The sequence below is a fragment of the Falco biarmicus genome, chromosome 6 (assembly GCF_023638135.1).
Source record: "Falco biarmicus isolate bFalBia1 chromosome 6, bFalBia1.pri, whole genome shotgun sequence".
Lineage (NCBI taxonomy): Eukaryota > Metazoa > Chordata > Aves > Falconiformes > Falconidae > Falco > Falco biarmicus.
Genome location: NC_079293.1, coordinates 61,046,993 through 61,071,969, shown reverse-complemented (window position 1 = coordinate 61,071,969; position 24,977 = coordinate 61,046,993). Strand labels below are relative to the sequence as shown.

At 36.8% G+C, this 24,977-nt stretch overlaps 1 protein-coding gene across 9 annotated transcripts in view; it reads right to left on the bottom strand.

The window, feature by feature from the left end:
- Positions 1–24,977, bottom strand: part of FAM184A (family with sequence similarity 184 member A) — an 81,552-nt gene that overhangs the window by 30,900 nt on the left and 25,675 nt on the right. For all 9 annotated transcript variants that reach the window (XR_008822625.1, XR_008822626.1, XR_008822624.1 and 6 more), the window contains exons 2-9: positions 21,411–22,265; positions 18,427–18,562; positions 14,571–14,752; positions 13,718–13,915; positions 10,319–10,441; positions 5,401–5,562; positions 3,402–3,527; positions 3,062–3,208 (exon numbers count right to left, since the gene is read on the bottom strand). Coding sequence is in view for 6 of the 9 variants with exons in the window: in XM_056344046.1 (XP_056200021.1) it covers positions 3,062–3,208; positions 3,402–3,527; positions 5,401–5,562; positions 10,319–10,441; positions 13,718–13,915; positions 14,571–14,752; positions 18,427–18,562; positions 21,411–22,265 (1,929 nt within the window). In the remaining 3 variants the exon portion in view is untranslated. The remainder of the gene's footprint in view (positions 1–3,061; positions 3,209–3,401; positions 3,528–5,400; positions 5,563–10,318; positions 10,442–13,717; positions 13,916–14,570; positions 14,753–18,426; positions 18,563–21,410; positions 22,266–24,977) is intronic.

Here is a 24,977-nt window from a genome sequence, read left to right as displayed (position 1 = left end):
ACAGCAGAAGAATCTCACTTTTGTCGCTATCTCCAGTCTGTTTAGATTGTGAACCCTCTGGGATAGAGAGTTTTATTGCACATTTACAGATTGCCAAGCATAGCTAGGTTTATTGCAGTAGTTCCTATAGGTTAAAGTAGGCCCGATGCAGTTTCCACTCAGAACAGCATCATTCCAGACCAATACAACCAAAGTTTACAGTAATCTGCATTATGAGACATACCAAAAATCTTCTACTCTATTCCATAATGAAAATACTATCTTTCATTTTCTTCTGTGATGAAATGACTAGACCTGTGAATGAGGGGAGATCAGTGGATGTTTGCAACCTTGAATTCAGCAAGATTTTTTAACATCCTTGTATCTGGTTGCATAACAATTCAGATGAGTGGGCTACCAGATAGATGAAAACTGGCCAGAACATCAGGCTGAAATGGAAGCAGTTAATGGTTCACTCTACCCAAAAGCTTTTTACAAATTCCTAAGGTGTTTGTTCCAGTACCTTATCAATGGTCTGGACGAGGAAACAGTAGTACCCTTATGGAGTTTGTGGATGACACCAAACTGGGAGGAGTAGAAGGTGGTGCATGGACAGTGGAGGGGACACGATACACTGAAAGGTAGGGCTGCCATCCAGAGGGACCTACGTAGGTTTTAGGTATGGGCCAATAAGAACCTCAAAAAATTCAACAAGGACAAATGCAAAGTCCTTTGCGTGGATGGACTAAACCCCTGCACTGGTTCATACTGGGTTACAGGTCTGCTTTGTATAACCTGGTTAACTGTAGGCCAAACATGAATCAGCAGCGTGGCTTGGCAGCAGTGACTGCCAGCACACACTGGGCTGTAGGAACAACCAGTGGTTTGAGAGAGGGGATCAGTCCCTTTGACTTGGCACTTGTTGCACAACAGCTGGAGGGCATGTTCTGCCACCTCCTCCAGTTTGTTCAGCTTTGGCTGTCCCAGTACAAGACAAACATTGATAAACTTGAACAGGTTCAGTGGAGAGCTCCACTAAGATGGCTGGGATGGGGACATACATCCTGAGGAAATTAGGTTTGTTCAGTCTAAAGAAGAGAAGGTTTTGCAGGACTTAGTAGCTTTCCAGTACCTATGAGGTGATTACAGAGATAGTGGACCCAGCCTCGTTACAGTGGTGCACTGTGAGAGACAGTGATTATAAACTAAAACAAGAGGAGGTTCTGTCTAAATATAAAGAATGAAAAACTCACTATGAGGATAATTAAGCACTTGAAGAGATTATTCTGAGAGGCTGTAGAATCTTCAGCCTTGGAGGCTATTCAAGACCTGACTGTGCAAAGCCCTAAGCAAACTGGTTCCAACTCAGTGTTGGCTGATCTGAGCAGGAGGTTGCACTAGGTGATTTCCTGAGGTCTCTTCCAACCCAAGTAAGCCTGTGATTCTATGATTAAGCTCAGTGCAACTCTCACAGGCTATGCTTTGTGTACTGCAGTCAGGAGAAACTTACTACAAATCCATTTCTCTAGGAGTTAAAGTTACTCATAGTGTACACTATCGCCTGGAATTCTCTCTCCAGGTGTAAAGGATAAAATGTAGATTATTACAGATGAAAGCTTAACACCTTACCACCAATAATAACTTTGATCTTTATGAAATACCTATCCAACTCATACACTACTATGGAAAAGCAACAGCTGATAAAAAAAAAGTGAAGACTCCCAGGGTTTAGTATCTTGTTAGTCCTCTAAGTGCACATGCTGTTATGAAATGGTGCAGCACTTCAATACAGGAAAAGGAGTGAAATCCCCACCACCCCACCCCCCCATTTGCATATGCAGACCATTTTCTATGTGTGAAAGTTCTCTAGTAAAATCTTTTTTATTACAGTTAGCATTCTAACTCCAAAATTTCTTCCACATGCAGAAAAAAAAATTGTTCATTTGCAACATACTAATTTTCCATTCTGAAACTGTAGGTGAGATTGATTACAGTACTTTTTAAAAGGGAGACATAAGTATTTGAAAATTATGTTAGGACTATGGAAAGTTTAACATAACCCTTTCGAACTGTACTTTCTTAGAGAAAACGATATTTATAGGTAGAAGTAAAGAAAGTAAATGAAGCTTGAGTAAAGGCAGTAAGTGAAACTTAAAATTAAATGAGTCCAAGTCTTATTACATCCATGTTGTAAAAGGTAACAGACCAAGAACTTTGAAGACCTCCAGCTTTTATGAGCTTAAGCCACAAGATTTCACAAGCTTAAATTCCCTTGTCAGCAAAATAGTTATGTGTTCCTATAAGAAACTGTATAATCAAGTGTATGTTCAGTTATTTGACTTCTCAAATTAGACAGCAAATTAAAAGACATCCCACAATAACATCCTGAAATCACAGTCATTTAATGAGTTCTAAAATCTCTTTCTCTTACTTCAAAATGTATTTGGTTCATTACCAGCCATTCTTTCAAACCGTAGTCAATAAAATCAGTTCTATAGCACTTATGGTTTGGAAAAAGTACAAAGCAAGTATTTTCTGTTAATTATCTAACATAACTGAGTTTATAAATACGAGTTGCAATTTAAAAACTCAGTATATGTAAAAGATTGTCCCAAAATAATGTTCAAGATCACTGAAGAGAAGACATAGCTGTAATAAACGTGTAGAAACAGAGGGACATTGACTTTTTAGTAACTTGTATAGTATTGTTATTGTAAAGATAAGGGATACCTCCAAGTCCAAACAATTAGCACTGGTAAATATTTACAATAGAATAAGTAAGCAGACAGAAAATAAAAAAAAATCTTACAGTGAAGAGGTCAAACTGTCAACATCTTCCCACTCACCCTCAAAGAACTGTAGAAAGTTTTATGCATATTTAGTGTAAAGAAGGGCATTCATATAATTTTAAGGAATCTTCATATATGACTTAAAAAGTTTGATAATGATTAGGTTTAAAAAGCATTATGATAACAAATTTCATTTCAAAGACTGATGTCACAATTTCTTGTAGTTAATTGGTAATAAACCAAAAGCAACTAAATTGTAGTGGCTTTCCAATTCTCAAAGAGACCATAGTTACCTGGTCTAACAGATCTTCAACTTTTTTTTGCCATCCATCCCTTGCTGCATTTTTTTCACGTTCTTTCAGCTGCAACAGCTGAGTCATGGCTGCCTTCTTATCCTCTTCATGCTGCAGCCTCAACTCTTCACGAAGCTTATTGCACTCCTGTCTAAAGGCAAAGGTCAAAAAACTGAAATGCAGTGGACCTTGTGCAAGAAATGAAAAAGAATTAAGAAACCAGTAATAATGGGAAAAGCTTAAGTAACAGAAAACTTTGCTTTAAGTTTCATTTGCTATTACATTTGCATGTAACACATTCTTTTATTCTTTAATAAGAAACAAAGTAAAAATTTAATACTTGCCGAAGATTTTCTGTCCATTTTATTTCCAAGTCACGAGCCATTCTGTCAACTTTGAATTTTTCCTCTTCTCTCATGGCAGCAATCATTGCCTCGTGTTGTTGTCTCTCCTGATCTAGTTCTCCCTGCAAACACAAACTTCACAGTAGAGACTGATCAGCAGCAAAAAAGTATTTCAAACCTTAAATGAGTGTATTTATTATAAAGATGTCAGTTACAATTGGCTCATAAAACTTTAACTATAAATTTTCAATGTGTAATTCCTAATCACATACAATTAATGCCTATACACCTGCTGATATTTCTTGAACAGAATTCTGCATTCCTGTAAAAATTTGAACTGCAACTTTCCAATAAATCATTCTGGAAATAATCTTTTCAAATACTGTTACACTGAATCACAGAATAATTTATATTGGAAAGAACCTCAAAAAGTCTTCCAGTCCTGTTCACTGCAGGATTAACTTCATAATTACAGCAAGTTGCTTAGGATCTTGTCAAGCATGTTTTGGATTATTTTTTATTTTTTTTTGGAAAGCAGTAAATAGCCAGTATTCACATTTCAAAGTTTGAGCTGTCTGGATTTGATATTAAGTTCATGTCTCTTCTTTCTGTTTCTTGACTGGACAAACCTGCTAGAAACAGGCTTTCACAGTCTGAACACAGAAAAGAACGTTTAACATGCCTATTGATTTCTATTCAAGTTTTACCATACTAGAATAGTATTAGGTACCAACTAGAAATCATACTTACGTTCATATTTTTCAGCAGTGCTTGCTTCATTCATGAGAAGCAAACATGGCCATCTAAATTTAATTAGGACTTTTTAAAATGAGAGTTTTTATGTAGGGTTTTTTTCATTAACAGTTTAAAATCTGTAAAGATAAATGTTATTGCCACTAACCTTCTATATATGAACATTTAAATGTTATAATAGGTGAAGAGAGAAGAAGGCAGTAGTTCATAAGGACACTGAGAAATTTTTAAAAAAACAGAGGAAATTCTAAACTGTAAATAGGATGCACCTCTAATGACCATAGCTGACAGAAATTAGAAGACAAACCCAACCTGGTATCTTGTTTCAAAGTGGTTTTGTTAAGAAAATAACACCAGCATAAAAACATTCTGGGAATACTTTTTTCTAATATTAGCTGCTCTACTTCAAATATTGCTGTGATCTTGTAAATGCACATTGTTTACTGAGAAGAGAAGAAGGAAAAGCTACACTTAGTATTAAGGTCAATGAGTCTGTCAAAATAAGTGGACAGATTGACAGTTCCAGTTCTATCTAATCCACCTAAAACAGCAATACATTTGTGCTTAGGCAAATTAATCTGTTCAGTTGTATAAAGTGGGCACATTTTCCAGATGACAATCTGCCGTCTTTCAAGATATCATAGCATATTTTTAAACTATTCTCAGGCATCTTCCAAAATTCTAAATTTAAGCCTGAAATGAAGATTGTGTCCATTATTTGAGAAAAACATAGTATGCATGCATGAAAAAAGGTTTCCATGAATTCTAGAGCTAGTAAGCTTTGGATCTTGTTTTGCACCAAGATATGAAACTGTCTGGACTAGCACTGGCATAACACACACCCTTTCTACGTTCTCATGAAATTCTGTTAAGATTCTGAAAAATCCAACCTGGGTATGTTTTCTACAGACACACTTTGGCAGCTACAATTTATATTAACCACAGAAAGATGTGCTTGCAGCAATACCACTAAATACTAAGTGATCTGAAAACAACAAAAACCCACCCTAAAACAACAAACCAAAAAAACCCATAAAGAAAACAAACTACCCCAAACCAACTCATCCTATTTTCCCAGTTTTCTTCTCTCTGCTTAAAAAAAAAAAAAAAAAGATAAGCCTCTTTTTTAATGTAGCCATATGAAGCTCCTGCAGTAACGCATCCACTATAATACTTCCTGCCATTTTTAAAAAAGTAATTTGACTGTACTTTGTGCAATTTATTCTCCAACATTATGGTTACCTCAACACTATACAATGAATCTGTGGTCTCTCGCAATCTTGCTCTAGTTAATTCTAGTTCTTTCTGGAGTATTTCCTGAGCTTCCTGAAGACTGGAGATATGTCCTTCTGCAGTACCAAGGCCTTGTTCACTTTTTCGTACTAGGTCTTGCAGACGAGACACCTGTGATGAAAAAAAGTTGTGATTTCCACAATTATTAGTAATGGCAGGCAAGTCATCCTGGTTTCATTTTCTTCCACTGTTTTTTAAATTCCAGTCTAGACAAGTTTCTGTAATTTTATAATATCAAAGATAGATTCAATTAAAGGATATTTACAAGTAAAAAAAATAACCAGCCTATGTTTGAAGCATTTTGCAAGAAAAGAGATTACATAAAAGTTCTAAAATTACATGTAACTTTACTGTGAGAAAGCTTTTTTATGCAAATTAAAATAACATGAACTGCTATTTCAAAATATATAACCTCCAATCTAATGGATTAACATGCTAGTGTATATGTTCCTGTTTTCAGATTGCTGCCTGTCCATAAATTAGCCCATTTAAAGCTCAAACTAATATCTGTAGAGTATAATGAGATATTTTAAATGCTATGTAACAATATACTTTTTTCTGTCTGTGTGTGCTTCACCTCCCCACCTAAAACAATGATACCATACTACTTTGCTTCAACTAAAAAAGATTAGAAATTGGTCATTGTTCACCAGCTACAGGAAAGGAAAAACTTTTTAAATATGGAGACTGGAAAAAACCAGAATAATGGGAGGCAAGGGAGACCACAGAACAGGAGCTAATGGGAACTGGAGTTTTTGCAGTAGTAGTCTATGCCACCGCCTTTGTATGTTGAGATAAATTCATTCGCAACAGGACACGCGGCCCAAGAAAAGACTAACTTTGGTTTGCAGGTATGAAGAGGTAACAGTTATAACTACGTTTTGTGTTTGTTAGTATAATTATATGTTAATACTGTTTATAGCGCACACAGGCATGCATACACCCACACATGCACACCCCTCCCAGAGCTATCTCCCTCTGTATGCAACTCATGAAGTATTTAAAGAGGGACTCCTTTCCTCTCAGCAAGGGATCCCAAATTTCTTTGGCACGACAGATCTCAGAGAAAATTAATGTCACCTTGAGTGCTCATCCATGTGCTCCTTTACATACAGACAGCTAGTAATTCCCTACAAAGCACTACCTGAAGCAGAATCCCCACATGAAAAATTGCCTACACCACTTGCATGAAACGTGAAAATCAGTTCTGTACATCTAAAGGATAAGGAAACATGCAGGAATGCCACTCATAGGGCTTAGGTCTATCCTACTGATGAAAAAGCAATGCTGGAGGCTGTTTAAAATGATCCTTAGTAATATCATCAGAAATCCTTTACATGGAGATGGCTTGTCCTTAGAATACTCTGTCAACTGACACAAACAGTCTTTCTAAGAGGTCTTGACTGGTCTACAGTGAAAGGAAGCAAATCCCTAGAGTAACAGCCAGCCTCTCCCCGAGATACATGCAAGAAAGTTAGTATCTTGACTTAACCTAAACGCTCAAAAAAGAAAATCTCCGGCAAGTATTGAAGATTACACTGTTCTTAAATAGCTTGGTACTAGAAGCCAGCCTAATGAGGCTTGAATTTTCCTCATCCTTTAGCTAAGATAATAGCTGTCAAAAAGCCTGTCAAAAAGCAAAGAGGATGGCATAGGTTCAAAAGCAGCTTTCTCAGCAGGGAAGCTAGAGCTAAGCTAACATCTGCAGAAAGTAATAAATATATGGCTACTGTTAAATGACATCTGTAACAAAACAACACAAACAAAAAAAAAGGAAACAGCAGTAGAAATGTAAAAGCTAAGCTAAAGATGTGCCAGACATTCCACAGGAGAGTTTTTTCCAGGTCAGTGAAGGCATTGAGAAACTATTGCCAGTAGAGATCCAAGGGCAAGCTATAGCTGCAAGTGAAGCACTTTCTCACGTGCTTAAGATAAACATAGTAATAAATAAATCATATTGTCTCTGTACTACATAGAGTGGATTTACAGACCACTGAATTTATTGCCCGAACGCTTTATCTCATTCTCTCAATATGCAAGATATACTGCATTAAGTTTATGCCGGCATAAGAATGCATCCAAGCTCAAATATGAAATAGGAGGTGGCCTTAACTCCCTGTTTTAGTTTGTTAGTTACCTATTCCTTAACTAAGCCTCCATTCTCTTTAATTCTGTGTGCTGATTAATTTTCCAAGCCTGGACAGTTAGATAATGAAGACTCATTTGTAAAACATTTGAAGTTACTTCCTTCACAGAAGAAGCAAGTTTATTACTCATGAATTTCAAGAAAAGTTAATAAAGATTAACTAAATTAAAGCCTACAGTGTTGAATGACTATAGAACAAAAGCACTGCTCTCAGATCTAATCCAGCAAGAAGGAAAGTTAACATACAACAGAGAAGTCAAAGCTAAAAAGAAATAACTAAACTTTCTGTAAATTTGAACTGAAAAATAAACCTGTGTATGATTTTCTTCACATATATAGCAAATACATCATATTTGCTCCAACTTGAATGTAAGCAAACATACTGTTAAAAGAACAAGAGCACCACCACCTTCCATTTGCACCTTCTCCGAAGTCAGAAGTACCGACAAAGGCACTCACAACTATCAGAAAGAAGTACAGTCTCCTGTTCAACAGGCACTTGTGACTGATGCTGAGCTCTAAAGACGCTCTAAAGAGCTACTCTGGTAGTATATATTCTCTAGCATATCTATCTATCTACTGGTAGGTACTGCAGGAGCGGGCTGGAAATTAGGACCATGCGTGACAATCAGTTAGCTGAGGGGAATGTGCTCTTTTGTAGGTCACGAACCCTGGGAGGACAAGGAGTGTGAATAGACACAACAATTAACACGATGAGTCATGCTGAGAGAGCATAGGGGAGTGGGGGATGGATGGCACCAAGGAGAGGTAACACCTTGCTGTTAATTGATGGTAGTTAACCACCAACCGGGGATTGCCTAGTATGCAATGCTTAAAGAACCAACTGTTTAAAACGCGCAGCTTCTGAAAGTATATATAAACTCGTGCTTCTGTACAATAAATCGACATTTGTTTGTATCAAACAGCATCCTGTCTCTTCATTTGCCACAGGTACTACTATGAAAGCATAAACATATTGAAACTAAACTAAGATATACTTTCAGAATATATATTTTAGAATATAATATTCTATTAAAATCTTAAATATTATGTTATGCATATTATTAAAGTAATACACTGATATATATCGATATATCAAGATATACAACATTAACACAAATATATACTTTAATATAACAATAATTAAATTTTCACTTTCAGAAGGGCAATCTTTCTCATTTATTAATAACGAGCAGGTTTGTTCTAAAGCAAGTTTAACATTTGTACAATTTGCAAGCCACCAGAATTAGACAGACACCTGCCATCTCCAGAACTTTTACAGTATAGGAAACTGTAATGAAAAGTACCACTGCAAAAAACCTGCTTAAATTCATGCTTAAATCTGTCTTAAAGCACACAGTGAAATCATATGTATAGCTTAAACAATGAATCCGATTCATACTTTTCTGGAAACAAGGCAAAATTTCCAGAAAATGATTTATCATTGTTTCTGTTTCAAAGAACGTCTTCAGAATTTCTTAGTGATTAAGTATTCTTTATTGTCGGCGCCGGGTGTACGGGGGATCCTTCCACCAATCGTACACACCCAGAGGGGCAGATTATCTTCTATTTATATAATGAAACAATGAATATTCCATTAACGCCTATACATATTCATCACCTGAACCCGCCTACCCTCGCTTCGTATGCTAATTAGCTTATCAGTCTTTCACGCTTGCGCAGATTCTTCCAAAAATTGTGGGCCGGGGTCTTTAGAATGTGGGCAGTGGTCTATGGGAGGCCTCATGGTGTACTTTTCACCTTAGTTCTCAAAAGTGATGAGTTGGCAGACTTGTAGAAATCTTTCCCAGGGTTTTTACAATACTCCTTGTTAATTTTACTCAAGGCCATCCTGCTGTCCCGTTATCTCCTTGGTAGGGCAGCTTGCTTTGCAGATAAGGAGGACAGCTCCCCTTTCAGAGATTTGCAACTTTCTTGCCAGAACAGTCTATATGATCTTTCAGACATTTTAACCCCTTTGTCGCTATACAATTACAAGCTTATTTATGCATTAAAATGAATATTGGTTTATGAATACAAACTTGACCATATTATTTACAGCTTATTCACATCATTTCTGATATCAGTAGAATCTATTTCTAATGTTAAAATATTGTATTATGAAAAGGTGGTGATTTCAAACTGAAAAAGTTAAAGCTGTATTGAGATACAAGATTTAACTTAATTGCATATATCAAAACATTGCAAATGATTTAGGTCTTACTATAAATATTTCATGTCATCTTTTGACAGAAATATACGAAGATCATCTGTAAGTCAGGAAGCTGACCAGAATTTACAGTATGTTAATTTTAACCAAATAATGGGTTTAAATAGTTAGTTTTCTCTCTGTCTCCTGATATATTTTGTGTAGAGGTCTGTCTACCTAATGAGAAGATAAGCAGAGTTGAAACAAAAAAAGCTTTTTACATCGACTGTTTTGTACATCCATATCTTTTGCTTTGTTAATTTTAATTATTTTAATTTTGTTTTTAATTTAATAAAAAAATTAGTTTATTTTGTAAAGGACAAAAAAATCATTGCTTAGAAGCAGTCAAGTAGCTTACCACATTTGAAGAATACTCAACTTTAAAAAGAAATAAGGTATTAAACAGACCAAACAGTGTAGCCCTAGCTCTGTACAAAGCACAAGATCATTACTGATGAAATGCAGTTTAGTACACAGAACCATTAGCCGATACAATTAAAGTTAGCCCTTACCTCCTGATTGGCAGAAGTCAGTTTTGTTGTTAGCTCTTCCTTCAGGTTTTCCAGCTGCTGTCGGAGCTGATTCTTATCGTCCTCCAAATGCAGTTTCTCCTTCTCAAACTGCTGCTCCAACTCCTACGCAGAAACAAGGATGAAAAAAAATATTGTATACTTGCCATACATTCATCACAAAGTACAGGTGTACCACATGAAAGTTATTCCTTCTGACATAAATATTCCTGATCTCAACCAAGAATTATCCTTTTGATAAAGTGTTAAAACAACATTTATTTCCTTTTACAACAGACATCTTATTTTTTCCTAGTTTATCTAATCTAACATCCCTGATTAATCACAAAATCTAGTAAATGAGAATAAAGTCCTGTTTGTCTTGTTTCACTTTGCACTTAATTATCAAAATCATTAAAACTATATCTACTTTCACAGTTTTTCAATCTGAGCTGACAGAATGCAGAAATTCACTTTTTATAAAATGATGCTAATAATATGCTTATCCTTCAGCCTTTTACCCAGTTATCTCCTACACAAAATCCTCACAGAAAATAGCAAATCTTAAAATCCAGACTGAGATTTGTGAAGTTTTTCAGGCTGTTAAAACAAACAAAAAAGCTCCACACCCTTTCTACAAAATTTATGTAGAACTGAAAGAAAAACAACAATTAGTCTTCAACTATATGAAGAAAGAAATATCTCTGTTTTCATTTCAGTCTCTGTGGAGTAATAGCCAAATTCTGAAAACTCCCCTCTTGGATGAATTTTATTTCTGCTACATGAGCCTGTGTTGTATATGTATTTGTTAGAAACATTTTTCTTTTAAGGAAAACTACAGATTTATGCTTCAGCTTATACATTAATATTCAGAATATATTTTCAGAAGAAGAATTTCTGTCACAAAATACTTAACATGAAACATGTTAAAATTAAGAGTTTTATTTATATTTCAGTGAATAGACTAATATAATTTATTACACCACAAAGCCTTCTCGAAGAAAATTCAAGTTGCAAAGCAAGGTGCTCCAGAGCCACACTATATGAGACTTCAAGGTCTTCTTATGCAGCTACAGAGGCTCCTTTATTAAGCCCTTCTTAGGAGTTCAGCTGCAATGCGAGTCTTGGCATCAATTCAGCACCTCTGCGTAGCCCTGGGCTCGGATTTGAGAAAATCAGTAATACCTCAGAAACAGCTATAAAAACACATAGACCAGAGCCATGCATGAAACAAAACATCCAACTGCAGGCGTTGGTAGGATTTTGCAGACAGGGAGACTCAATACTCAAGAATTTAAGAGCAAAGACTGTCATGAAGAATATAAAACTCTAAGGAAAACCAGGGATCTGCAAGACAGCAACTTGGTGTCATGCAGCTCATTCAAAGATGCAATGGAGGCCAACCCTTCCTCATCCAAAAGCAGGGACTCCCCAGGTGTTTTGCTGGGGGTGGTAAGCACATTAGTAGCTGGTTAGTTCTAGCACTCCATTAGGGTGTGCAATAGGCAATAAATAATTTGCATCTAAACTGCTGTGTGTGCAGAGAGATTGTGTACAAACAGTCTCTTTGTGGTAGAAGTTGAACAGTGACAAAACAGGGTTACATTGTATAGCCAGGTATTACTGAAAGTGTAACTCATCAAGTGCATGTTTTCTTCAGGGGGCCCAGATCCACCACCAGGTGGGACAGATGACGTTTGCTAATAGAGACTTGCTCAATTTTTCTTGTTCACACTGTGAAATCTGCTGTCTGCAAAATTTCACTAGTGCTATTCAGACTCTATTCTGATAACTGAGTAATTAGTTCTTCTATGATACTTGTCATTCATTACAGCTGTGCAGTGCTGCAAAATTATTAGCAACTATTTTCACAAGCCTCATATGAACTGATGCCATTTTTACAGCTCATTTTCTAGATGGAAAAACTGAAGCAAAGAGATGTATTGAAGCTATTTCTTGACTCCTATTCTCACTTTTAGAATTCTCTTCTGTTCCATTTTTTTCAAAGCCTTTCAAACCCTAGATGGCTTTCAAGTCTTCCCATCCCACTAAGTCCTCACGTCCTCTATTACAAGACTCCTTGTACCTGGCTTCTTCCTCATACTAAATTGAATTACTCAGTCTCAAATGTGGAGAAGAGTTGAAGGAAGAAATAATCAAACAGCACAACATGTGCTTAGTGAGACAGGTTTGACAGGAGACGATACACTGATTAAGATTTACCGAGATCTTGACCCTGATATCTTTTCATAGTTGGGTTTTCCCTTCCTAAAAATCAAGCTTCAGATTTCTCATATTTATAAAGGTGTTCCCTATTTTAATAAATTTAATGTTTTAAAGACAAATTTTTCCTGATATCCTTTGTTTTATTCTCTACATGATTTTAATAAACAACAGAAAACAGAAAGGACCCCACATCTTACTGGAGTAAAAGAAAAATATTCCCAGAAACCCTTAGGAGACCTTGTTTTAATAATAGGCACGTTAAAGGTACAAAGAAAGTATGCCTGAAAGATCAGATGCACATATATCTCAGAGAACTACTTTCGTTGTTGGGAGGCATGAAAAAATCTTTGGGATTTATTCAAAATAAAACTACAGAGCAACACACTAGTAATATACTGATTTTTTTAAAAAAAGATATAAGATACACATCACTAACTACAGCTGTGTTTCTTGGTGTGTTTCCTGTGAACACACCAGAGAAGCATAACAAAGCCTTAAATTAAATAATTAATATTTATCCCATATTTACTCTATCAGGTAAAAAATATGTATAATGTACATACATCAGATTAGGAAATAATAATTCAGAATTGGTCCTGTCATTTACCCCAACAAAGAAAAGGACAATTTTGTGAACCAAAAAAGCCTTTCAGTTTCAGGATTCCAGTTAAAGATAAACAGATAGTCAATATACAGCAAGCATAATTCTATGATGTAAGTTATGAACAGCTGTTTTCTTCCTCTGAGTATACATTCAGTCAGGTACTAATATAGTATCTTAATGTACTTCTGGACTGTTTATGAAAATTTTAAATATTAGAGTAACATAATCTTTCATTTCCTTCAGAAGAACTGATCTTGAGTGATATACCAACCCTTCTGAATATGGGTCACAAAACCCGTGAAAACATACCTACTATGCTCAAAAAGAAAGTAGTTTGAGAATTTCTCTTCTGTATGCAGAGAAGTGACAGTACAAATGCTTTTTTTTTTTCTTTTTCTTGCAAGATATGTATTATTTTAATAAAGACTGAGTAGTTTCTTCAGAGAGGTCCAGCAGATCTGCAGGTAACTCCAAATAAAACTTGCCATGCAACAAAACCACGCACTACAACGTTCAAACTGTAACATTTGCTTTTTGTAATATACTTGATTAACAGGAAAACACAAACCTACCATCTGCAGTTTTTTCTTATCCTTATTAGCATTACTGTGCGCAGCCTCAATTGCAGTGTGGTGCTTCCATGCCAATTCTTCTAAGGTCTTGGAATGAGCCTCCTTTAACTGCGCAGCCTCTCCTTCTAATCTTGCTTGCAATTTTACCAGCTCCTTCTCATAATATTCACGTTGTGTCTCCCTCGCTTCATTTACTTTCTATAAATGACAGAAAAAAAAAAAATCTATGAAATGGTAAAAAAATACTATCTGAACAGTAGGAATAAAAAAAACCCAAAAACATTACTGATGACAAATGCACAAAAATTAGCCTCCATATAAAAAAAAAATTGAGCAAACACTGAGCACTAAGTCGTTCAATAACCAAAACCATAGTTTCAGTATATCCATGCAAAGCAATATATCCTTATAAAATCTATTTTTTTGCTCTATTTAATCTGGGGAAACAGCAGTCAGGTACCAAAGTCAAAGCCTATAGAAAATTTCAGTTCAGTATTTTCAAACACGTCCAGCACATTTTCAGAGAAAGTTTTTTTTAAAGTTGTTCTTTAACCATTTCACATTTCTCCTTACTGAGATACTTTAGGTACTAGGCATCTACACACAAGGTCATAAATTAAAGTGAAATTGCTAAAATATATCCCCAAGCAGCTGAATAGCATCTAATCTGACTTCCCTCTACTCTCACTTTACATTCTACATTAGTCATTCTATGGTGCTACGTGAGATATATTTGGAACATACTACTGCTGGTACTAGTCCAGTCATATCAAACAAAAATTAAAACAATCACTTTTTCCTGAGAATCTGAGGTCTTTTTTTTGATACAACTAAAGCAAATAAGCTGTTTAACCTTTTCCAAGGCCAGAATTTGCTGCCTTTGTCGCTCATCCAGACTCTGTGTTTTGCTTTGTAATAAATTTCTTTCTTCTTCCAGCTGGGATAGTTTTTCCTTTAATCTAGACTTTTCTGATTCCAAATCTCTGATTGTAACTTCTTGAGTCATTTGAGTAGCTTGAAGCATTCCAATGTGACCTAAAAACAAAACAGCTCTTTAAAACCCCACATTGGTTTCATGTAATTGAAGTACACATTCACACTTCAGCGTTTTCTAGAAGTACAACTCTATGGAAGCTTTCATATGGATCTCCATTATATACACTGCAAAGCTTAACTTCCCCTCCTCTCCTTTTTTTAGTTTTAATGTAAAATATCCAGCCACAGTAGAGCGCTTGGTGCTGGGATTCCTTTAGTTTCAGTTTTTCTGGTTCAAGGTTGCATATTGACTCCCAGAGAAAGCAGGAGGTAGGCAATAGTATGAACATAGACAGTTCGTCTTGAAGAACTTACTCCATCTAAAACTGCACATTTTTACCCCACAGCAAACTACACTACAGAAAGCAGAACATTGACATCTTTCATAATTTAGCCAGCACGCAAGGTATAGCAGCTAAAGCTATGTAAAACTTATGGCATTACACTTTATTTTGCTATAGGGAGATGACTACGATTTAACAGAACTCATTCTCTCTATAGTAAAGTAGGATCTAAATCCTTGCAGGTTAGAGGCTTCCTTTTAGTTTCTATATGTATATTTAAAAACCCAAAAATCTACAAAGCTAGACAGTATAATCATCTGTCCTTCACATCACCAGTGGAAAAAAGTTTATGACTTAAGAAATTTTTGTCCTTGTTGTTCTTAATTTATATCTGTATTACTGAAAATACTACCACTAGCTAATTGACCAAAGCAGTGAAACCCTTGTTATTCTGGAGAGCCTTAGGAGAGGATAGATGGCTACTTAGGAAAAGAGAACGCGCCTAGGTTTGTTCAATTGAACAACTGAGAGGGTGCTCCTAAGGCTCTTCAACTGAAAAAACAAGAAAGGGAGTATTCTCCCATTACTTTAACATGTTTGTAGAAGCATCATGTTGGAGTGGATTCTTTCGATAGAAACACCTTATTAACCCTTTCATAAATTGCATGACCTAGACATGTTTGAAATATGCCATTTGAAAAACCAAAGTGGTAACTAAACAGAATTTCAAGGATTATACAGAGATCCTTAACATTTTCACACAGAGAAAGCATCCAGATAAGAAACTGTATTGTTTACTGAGAATAAATTTATTATTTTTGTAGTCATAACTTCGTGAGACCTTTTTTCCTTATCATTTTATTATAACCTTCAAAAGTGATACGAGTTTTACTAACGGAGTACTGTTTTTCAATTTAAGTTCCTAAGCTAAGAAAGTGGACTGTGTCACTGTTTCTTACAAGACAAAACCACTGAGCCTCCTGATTCATTTCCATCTGAGGTTAAAGCAACATGTGCCAAAAAAAAAAAAAAAAGGAAACTGTTTTAGCCCTTGTTGCCTGTGAACACTGATGTGAAGGGAAGGACAGCGGGATACATAATAGAATTTGAAGATTAAAAAAGCTCCAAAATGATTTGCATTGTCTATGAAAATGCTAATCTCTAATCGTGCTAAGCTCTGAATAATTTCAAGGATCATTTGGATTTGGGCATTTTTGTTTGATAAAACTGAAAACTGAAGAGGAAAAAAAATTAAGATAACTGGTATGCTTAACTCCATAATGTTTCAAAAAACACCTTGTTTCAAAAGTTCAGCTATTTAAGAAATGTATTTGCAAACCCAGTTTTTAGTGTGTTCTCACAAGGAGAACAATTAGAAATTCAAATCTGTCGGGAAGCATTATGCACACGCATAGTTTATTGTAAGCACAGATGCACACACTGATCTAGAGCTTTTGTCCTAGCAATGCCAACACACAACACAGGTTTCCCATTCCTCATGCTCTACACAGAAGGTATGAAACGCAGCAGTTTCCTTTCAAGTTTGAAACTCAGTAAAAATAGAAGACAATGTTAATTTTCCTTAACAGACTTAATACAGTGTTCTCAAATTCCAATACAATGAGTAAGCATTTTGTATGGTAATTAAGTACAAGAATTTAGTTTCTTTCAGGCAGGATTTTTGATTTCCAAGTGTGAGCTGAAAATCAAAAGGAGACGGCAGTGGGCCAGCGTAAGAAACCTTTTCCAAACAAGCTGGTAACCAATTACATCACATGCCAATGGCTTGGTGGCACCACTGTAAACGGGGCTCCTGGCTCTTGTTGCACAGCAACATGCTGTAAAGCAAATACATGTTACTGACCGCACCACTGAGCTCAGCTGGACACACTTGAGTTTCTGGTAAAGCTGAAAACCTCAATACCAGAAAAGCCCAGTGCTGGACTCATAGGTTAGCCGGCTACACACCATCAATAATGCAGAAAACCCGCCTGGATATTTATTTCCACTAAATCTGGGGCTGCCTACTGAACCCCCCTCCCATGCTTCCACCTAGGGAAAGAAACAAGAATGTACAAAGTGTATGAGAACAGGTTTTTTCCCCCCTCAACAGTCTCATGTTGTGATTTTTTTCTATGAGTGTCTCACAAGCCACTTTTTGGAGGGTCAGATTCCCATTTGAAAGCCATGATTTGAGATCCTCTCAGCAGCAAGCCTACTCCTTCTAGCTGTTTACATCCAGTAGGACCTTGTAAGTCTTGGGTACCTGCTGGCCTCTATATCGTCCAAATGTATAGCCTAGGCTATTCCTAGTCCTTACCTTAGCTAGCTCATATATGCCACTTTTCCTAGGTGGCAGACACACTCAGTCCCTCCGTATGAACGGCTTCATTATTTGAAGGACAGAAATCAAGCCTTGATACAGGCCACATTCACATACCCAGGTTGAGGGCTAAGCCATACATAACCAGATAGTAGTGTTACATTAATAGTAAATATTTATACTATATAAAACTATAGTAAACCATTGCAGTATTAGTAGGTTATTGCTGTGAAGCACTGTCTGTCCTTAAGGCTGACTGGCACAGTCTGGCAACGTCCCAGACTTCAAAACAAAGTAATCTTATCCAAACTGACTTCTGGGAAGGGCCCTGGGCTTATGCTAATTTGTGTGGAAAATAATCAGGTGCTTCTACAATTGATTTAGTTGAACAAGGCCAAAGATAAGCCAGGGGCTTATTTTTAGCCTACAATCCTACCTACAGTATAGTTAACCAAGTTCAAGCACTTGGACCCACGCCCTACCACTACATAGTTTACTAGAGAGATAATGCCAGTGAGGGAACACACACATGTGTACAGCCAAGTCTTAAAACTATTTTCTATACCTTTCCATATGCCAACAAGCACAGAGAAGTGAAGAAAACTGCTATAAAGAAAACACTTAAAGATTTATTATCCAATAAGCTGCAAGTCTTCTGACAGCAGATGTAAAGCAAAATACCATAAACTCAGCAAAAAGACACGGCAACTGAAAAAGGATGGAGGAACACCAAGCCTGTCTCTGTGACTATGTGTGGAACAGATACACAGGAGAAGCATTCTGTACAAGTGCAGTTAAGGCAAGAAATTCCAAAACCTGGAAACACGCCATACAAAGTTCAGACAAAAAAGTACACACACAACCAGAAGAGTCTTAAGTACAATGCACGTGGTATCAAAGCGGTTTAAAAAAAACCACCCAAACTTGTCAGAAGTTTTTATGGACAGCATAGAACAGTCTTTAGGCATTCTAAGCCCACACAAGATTACTAAAAAAAAAAAAAAAAAAAAAAGAAAGGCTAGAAGAAAAAGAAGTTAATTTCCAGATTAAGTTACTGACATACATACTGGCTTTGAGAACAAGATCAGTGGCCTGCTGCTGTAAGCGCTCCCTAGCAGCTGCCAGCTCACTTTCCACTTCTTTGTGTTTGCTTAACAATGACATCTCCTCCTCCTTCACATCATCTAGCTGTTTTTGAAGAACCTAGAGGAAGCATAGTATAATGTCTGTTACCATTATATACAATTGTGTGACAATTTAAATGAGCATTAGGTTAAAATGTACAGAAAAGACCTTTCAGCAAACAAGTTTTATTCATACAAAAGCCAAAATCTTGTAATATTACCACCACATTCATTTTGCATTATATGTTTTTCCAAAAATATTGTTGAAGCATCAAGATACTGGCTATACGGCATGACGAGAATGCGTAAGAGAAGTGTGACAATATTCAAAAAGGTATACAAAAAATAAAAACAGTGGAATGGTCCACAGAGTTTGGAGGCCAACTTGAGAAACATTGTTTCTGTTATCTGAGATTTCTCTGTTCACAGCAGTTTACAGTGTCTTTCATTCCATCCCTGAGTGTTTAGTACTGACACAGACAAAAAAAGCTACACATTGATAACATAAAATGAGAGCCAGTCAATTGGTTAAATCAAACTTCTAATATGTTTCAACTCTGATGTACTGATCCATAATAACATATCTTTGGTAGTGTGATGCTGATGCGTTCTCAGCCGTGCAGGAAGGAAAAGCAAGTCTTGTTCTGTTTTAAAAGTAAAGATAGATATCTCACCATTCAAGTCACTGGAACAGTAAAGGGTCATTTCAGAAACTAAAGCAAGAAATAGAATCAGGGAAAACACGGGACAGGGCATGTAATGAAACATGGACACCAGAAGTGGCGAGATTATGTATTTGATCATCTCATCCATGATGATCAGAGTAGGACCTGACTTAAATCTGCTGTGAATACTGTACTAGGCTCTTCCTCTTCTCTGGAACCAAAAGGAACTCACTCCCTTACTGCAGGAACAATCAGCGTACAGTGGATTTCCTCTTTGCTGCGGTTTGCAAGAAACCCACTTCCTTGGTGTAGTCAGTTGAAAGGCAAGGGTTCTACTTTGCCAGCTGAACAGAGCTGAAAATGAACTTTTGAAAGGCCCCTTGGGAAACGAAAAAGATGTTCTGAATGTATTATCTCATAAAAGCAGTAGTCTTCTTTCACTGTAGCCTGTAGCTTTTACACAAGAAAGAGGGGTAGTCAAAAAGTTGGGCTGTAATTAGACTGTAAATGGGAAAAGCTCATGGCTCATCTCAGCTCTACCCAATGATGTGTCCAAAATTACTATGACCATCACATTTAAGTACTTCTGGCTTTGAAAACTTGAGAGTAACTACAAATGCAAAAGACAAGATACTTAAAGCTTACCCACAGAAATTACTGTTCTTCGGGCCTCGGCACAGCTACCAAAAACTGAGCAGAATCTTTTCCTTCAAGCCCAGCATATCCAGTCCTACTGCTAACCAAATAAAATCAGTCTTTGCATTTCTGGGATGTCTTGTCCTTCTTTAGGGACAAGAAACTTTAGTTTCTAAATAACAGTGTTGTGGTTTAACCTGGCAAGCTGCCAAGCCCCACACAGCCACTCGCTCTCTACCTCTGGCAGGATGGAGGAGAGAATCAGAAGGGCAAAAACAAGAAAACTCATGGATTGAAATAAAGACAGTTTAATAGGTAAAGCAAAAGCTGTGCACAAAAGGAAAGGGATTCACTCACTCCTTCCCATCAGCAGGCAGGTGTTCAGCCATCTCCAGGAAGGCAGGGCTCCATCACATATAATGGTTACTTGCAAAGACAAACACTGTAACTCCAAACGTCCTCCCTCCTTCCCTCACCTTTTATTACTGAGCATGACATCATATAGATATCCCCTTGGTCAGCTGGGGTCACCTGCCCCAGCTGTATTCCCTCCCAGCTGCTCACTGGTGGGGTGGTACAAAAAGCACAAAAACCCTTGGCTCTGTGCAAGCACTGCTCAGCAATAGCTAAAACATACCTGACTTAACACCATTTTCATCACAAATCCAAAACACAGAACCATACCAGCTACTACAAGGAAAACTAACTCCATCCCAGCCAAAACCAGTACATACTGAAAATGTGTGCAGTATTTTGGTTACTGCTTGTGAAAACATCATTGAAGTTGTTATAATAAAAAAGTTGAAACATTCAGAAAGTCATCTTTTTTCTTACCTCCTACAAACTTTTCTTAACACCCAACATCTTTAGGCAAGGTGGTCACTAATGATCTCCACAAGCAAGACTGCACTGCATACAGAACATTAATTGTATTTACAGTGCCAGTTGTATGACATTTCTGTGAAATATGTTTCTGCAAGAAACAGTACAGTCTAGATAAGTGGTTTCTCAACTCTTCTAGTAAGCATTTTGGCTTGTCAGCATAGCATCTCAAATGGTACTAGTTATCAACATCTTCCCTCCCTCTCTGAATCCTTTATTTTTGGGGGGGTGGGGTGGGGGAGTGGGGAGAGAGGGATCAACGTCTGTGGAGACCTGATGAAAAGACATTGCTTAGCTTTTCTCCTTCCCCTCCCCCCCCTTTCTTTCTTTGGCAGGAGGAGAACCAGGTTTAGTTTGGGTTTGGATTTTTTTTTTTTGTCTGTTCTTTAAGTGGTAATGGTTTTGAGTATTCTATTGAGTATACTACACTTTGGGTAGCATGACTCAAACAACCAAGTTCTGTTTATGAACAGCTGAAAGGAAGGAGACCAAAAAACTTCCCCCTGCGTAGGGCTTTCTAGATTATACTGGAATATAAAGTAGTATTAATTCAGTCTGGGAAAATTAAACACATAAAATAAACTTACAAATAAATAAAAAAAGTAGAAGGTTATAGTCAAATATGAGTGACAGAAAATTAAGTTTACATATTCTAATCACCTCAATCTACCAGCCTCATGGAAAGACAGCCTAAATAGGAAAAGAAAATTCACAGTCTTGGGAACAACATATCATCAGTCTCACCTGAACATTGTTTTCTGCTGTACCAAGAGCCACCTGAAGTTTTTGGCATTTTTCCCGTAGACTAGCAGCTTCATCCTGAACCATTTGCAATTCAGTTTTAAGCTTGCCCAGATTCTTCCGTAACATACTTTCCTGGTTTTGAAATTCTTTTCTTAGCTCCACTTCTTTTTCTTTGCAAGCATGTAGGCTTTCTGCTGTAAAAAGCTGAGATCTTTTCAAAGAATCAAGTTCATGTTCATAGAAGGACTGTGCTTTGCTGAGTTTGCCTTCATAGTCCTCAATGAGTTTTTTTCTTTCCAGCCTTAATTCTTCAACTTTACTGTTCAAGTCTTCCAGCTCCAGTCTATGCAATTCCTCTAGTTTTTCTTGCCCCTTACTTAAAGTAGCATTCTGACTCTGCTGAGTCTTGAGAAGTTCTTGAATCTCAAGCCTGTGGGCAGCTCTCAAGTCTTCCAGAGCTGTACGCTTGTCCTTCTCGTACTGCACTTGCAATTGTATGAAGCTTCGTAGCCTTTCCTCAAATTTCTTTCTGATCTCTTCTACTTCTCTTGACATGGTCACTACACGTTGGACATGCTGAGCTTCTGCACAAAGCTGCATATCTTCAACTCTATCCTTATAGGCTTCAAATTCTGTCAGCGCCTGATGTTTCATCTTTTTATGATCTTCCAGTGACTCTTCTAAAACCTGGATCTTTCTCTTGAGATCCATTTCTTCTGCAACTTTACTTTTATACTGCAAGATCTTCTCTCTGGTCTCTGCGAGAATTTGTTGAATTTCTTCTTCATGAGCATCCTTAAGGGCTTGGATAGCAGCTTCATGTTCATCATTTTTAGTGTTCAAAGCATATATTACCTACAAACATGAAATAATATTGTGTTAGAGAAAAGACATTCTGGTTATCTGTTACATCATAAGGAAAAAACCACCCAGGCACTCTGAAAGTTACTTTGACAGTCTGGTATATTTTCATGATACACTTAAGACACCAAATATTATTATGAATGTGACTGCATAAATGCTGTATTAGTCATGAAAATCTTATACATCTTGTAGAACAGTATACTTCTTAATTGTAATTTTCCTGCTGAAAGCTTTGCCTTTATATGTATGTTGTTGCTGTAAATACCACTGGGGAAAAAAAAAGCACATTCAACACATGAAAAACAAAACATTTAATTAAAAGATTTAGAAGCATAGCCTGAAAAGAAATATGAACAGAGGTTTTCTGTCAGAGAATCACACACACAGTATACATTACGACATGAAATTAAACTAGAACAAAATCAAACTCTCAAATTCCTCCTTTCCAAATGCTAACTATTCTTAAATATTTCATTTTAGAAACACCTAAAATGCAAACATGGCTTGTTCTGGTTTGTAAGCTTGATGGTTGCCCAGATATAATTTTGGTTTTGACAACTTGTCTAGTAGGCATCCTGTCTAAGGTGTCTCACAACATAAGCTCACCAGCTTTCCAGCTAATAAGTCAGGTGAACAGAAAAGTAGCTGGCAGGGCAGCCAAGTTTGGGAAGCCCAGGGAGCTAAGCAGCTCACAATGGCTGTGAAAGCATCAAAGCTGCGTAACTTTCAGTGAAAGTTCTGAAGTAACCAGATACATCCTATGGGATCTTTCAATTGCACCACACCACAGTATGTCATCTTTCTGGTTTTTAACTAGGAAGCACTCTCACCAATATAGAGATACAGATAAGTATGTGTATGTATCCATGAATAAACTATTCATGAGATAAGTAGTTTTAATAGAATATTTTGTGCTCCAAGAACTCCAGAAAATCCCCACAATTCCCAGATATATTACAGGCAGCAAGAGCTACAAAAACCATCTGAACAGGGGGAAAAAATAAAGCACGTGGCAATTAGTATGTTTTGTATATCTTAAAAACAAACAAGAAGCAACAAAAATGGAAACAAGGCAGCAGCAGAGAATTTAGAAAAAAGCTGCCCTTTGGGGATGTTTGGTTTTTTTGGTGGTTTATTTGTTGTTGGTTTGTTGGTTTTTTTTTTTCCTTTGAGGACAGAACCTAGACCAGTCCTCTGTTAGCATTCAAGCAGGCGCAGAGGAAGACTGTCCTGACCTGACCAGGGCCAGGAAATACGAGTTGGCCCCAGAATCACTCTGCTGGCACCAAGCACAGAGCCTCGAAGTTCTGGAATGGAGGAAGTGTCTACAGTCAAGTGTTCAGACAAGTCAGAAATCTCAAGAGAGTTCTAAGTGAAAAAGCAGATTCAAGATAATAACAAGCTCTATTTTCAGGGGTGAGCAGGTGGGGTGTGGTTTTTTTTATTTTTAATTTTATTTTTGAAGTAAGAGTCCAGACACTGTATTTGCATTTTATTGTCTGAAATAAGAAACATGCATCATTCCATTACCTGTGCCAAAACACCTAACCTAACCTACCTATATTGGTACTATAGATAGGGCTACAGCTTGATATAGATATTGATATATGTAGTGAGGATATATCTATCTCCTAAAAGGGCAGGCTTGATATTAAAAAAAAAAGTTCTGAAACATATCAGACAAAGAAAAAAAACAAACCAACAGCCTAAATCATCTTTACATAGCAAGGAAATAACTTTAAAAAACCACAAAATACAGTTTAAAGACATTAAATTTTTCTAATATGTGTAATACTATGTAATAAAAGAGAAAATAAATAGATCTTCCATAGTTTTGATAACTGTCCTTAATAGTGCTAATACCTCTGCAGGCAGCAGTTAGACTTTTGGCTTCCTCCCTAGAAAAAAAAAAAAAATTTCCCTACTGCAAAAGAGCTTCATGGTTCAGAGACTCAAAATCCTCCTCCAATACACTGCAAAAAGTGACCACAAACCCACATACAATTCCATTAGCAGAATCACAACTACCACTGCAATGCTCTTCACCCAAAGTTTCAACCCTTTCTATTCTCACTGTCTGGTGATGCCAACATTAACTTCTGACTACAAAGTTTTCACCTCCCTCCTGTCACCGACACACAGTCTCAGCTACTGGATCTCAAAGGTTAGCTTCTCACTTGTTTAAATGGTGTCCAGTGCTCAACTCCTTTGTTCGTATCAGAAGTACTTTGAAAACCAAGGGCTTTATTTTTTTTAAATACACATACAGTATCTTGCATAAAGAGGCCTTAGTTTTGCCTAGGGAAGCTAGAAAATTTAGTTTGAAAAGGTATTATAAAAAAATCTCACACTTATGATCAAGTTATTATGATAACTATTTACAGAAAACTAGATCAAATAAATTTCATGCTTAAAACACCCTTTGACTCCTGATTTTGTGTATAGAAGTGCCATAACCTTCTTCACTTCAGGCAGTGTTCCAGTCACAGGTTATGCAGCACTATAACCTACAGAAAGTATAAATCATATAGTATTTTCAGGTATTACAATTTGGCAATGGGACTCTCACCGAACATTCCAAATGAAAAATAAGCCTATATGCAATGCCAGATTCAGAAGGTGCCTTTAAATGCTCATCATGCACTTATTCCCTGCAAAAAGCACTGAACATCTGCCAATTCAGTAACCACCATTCATTCCCTA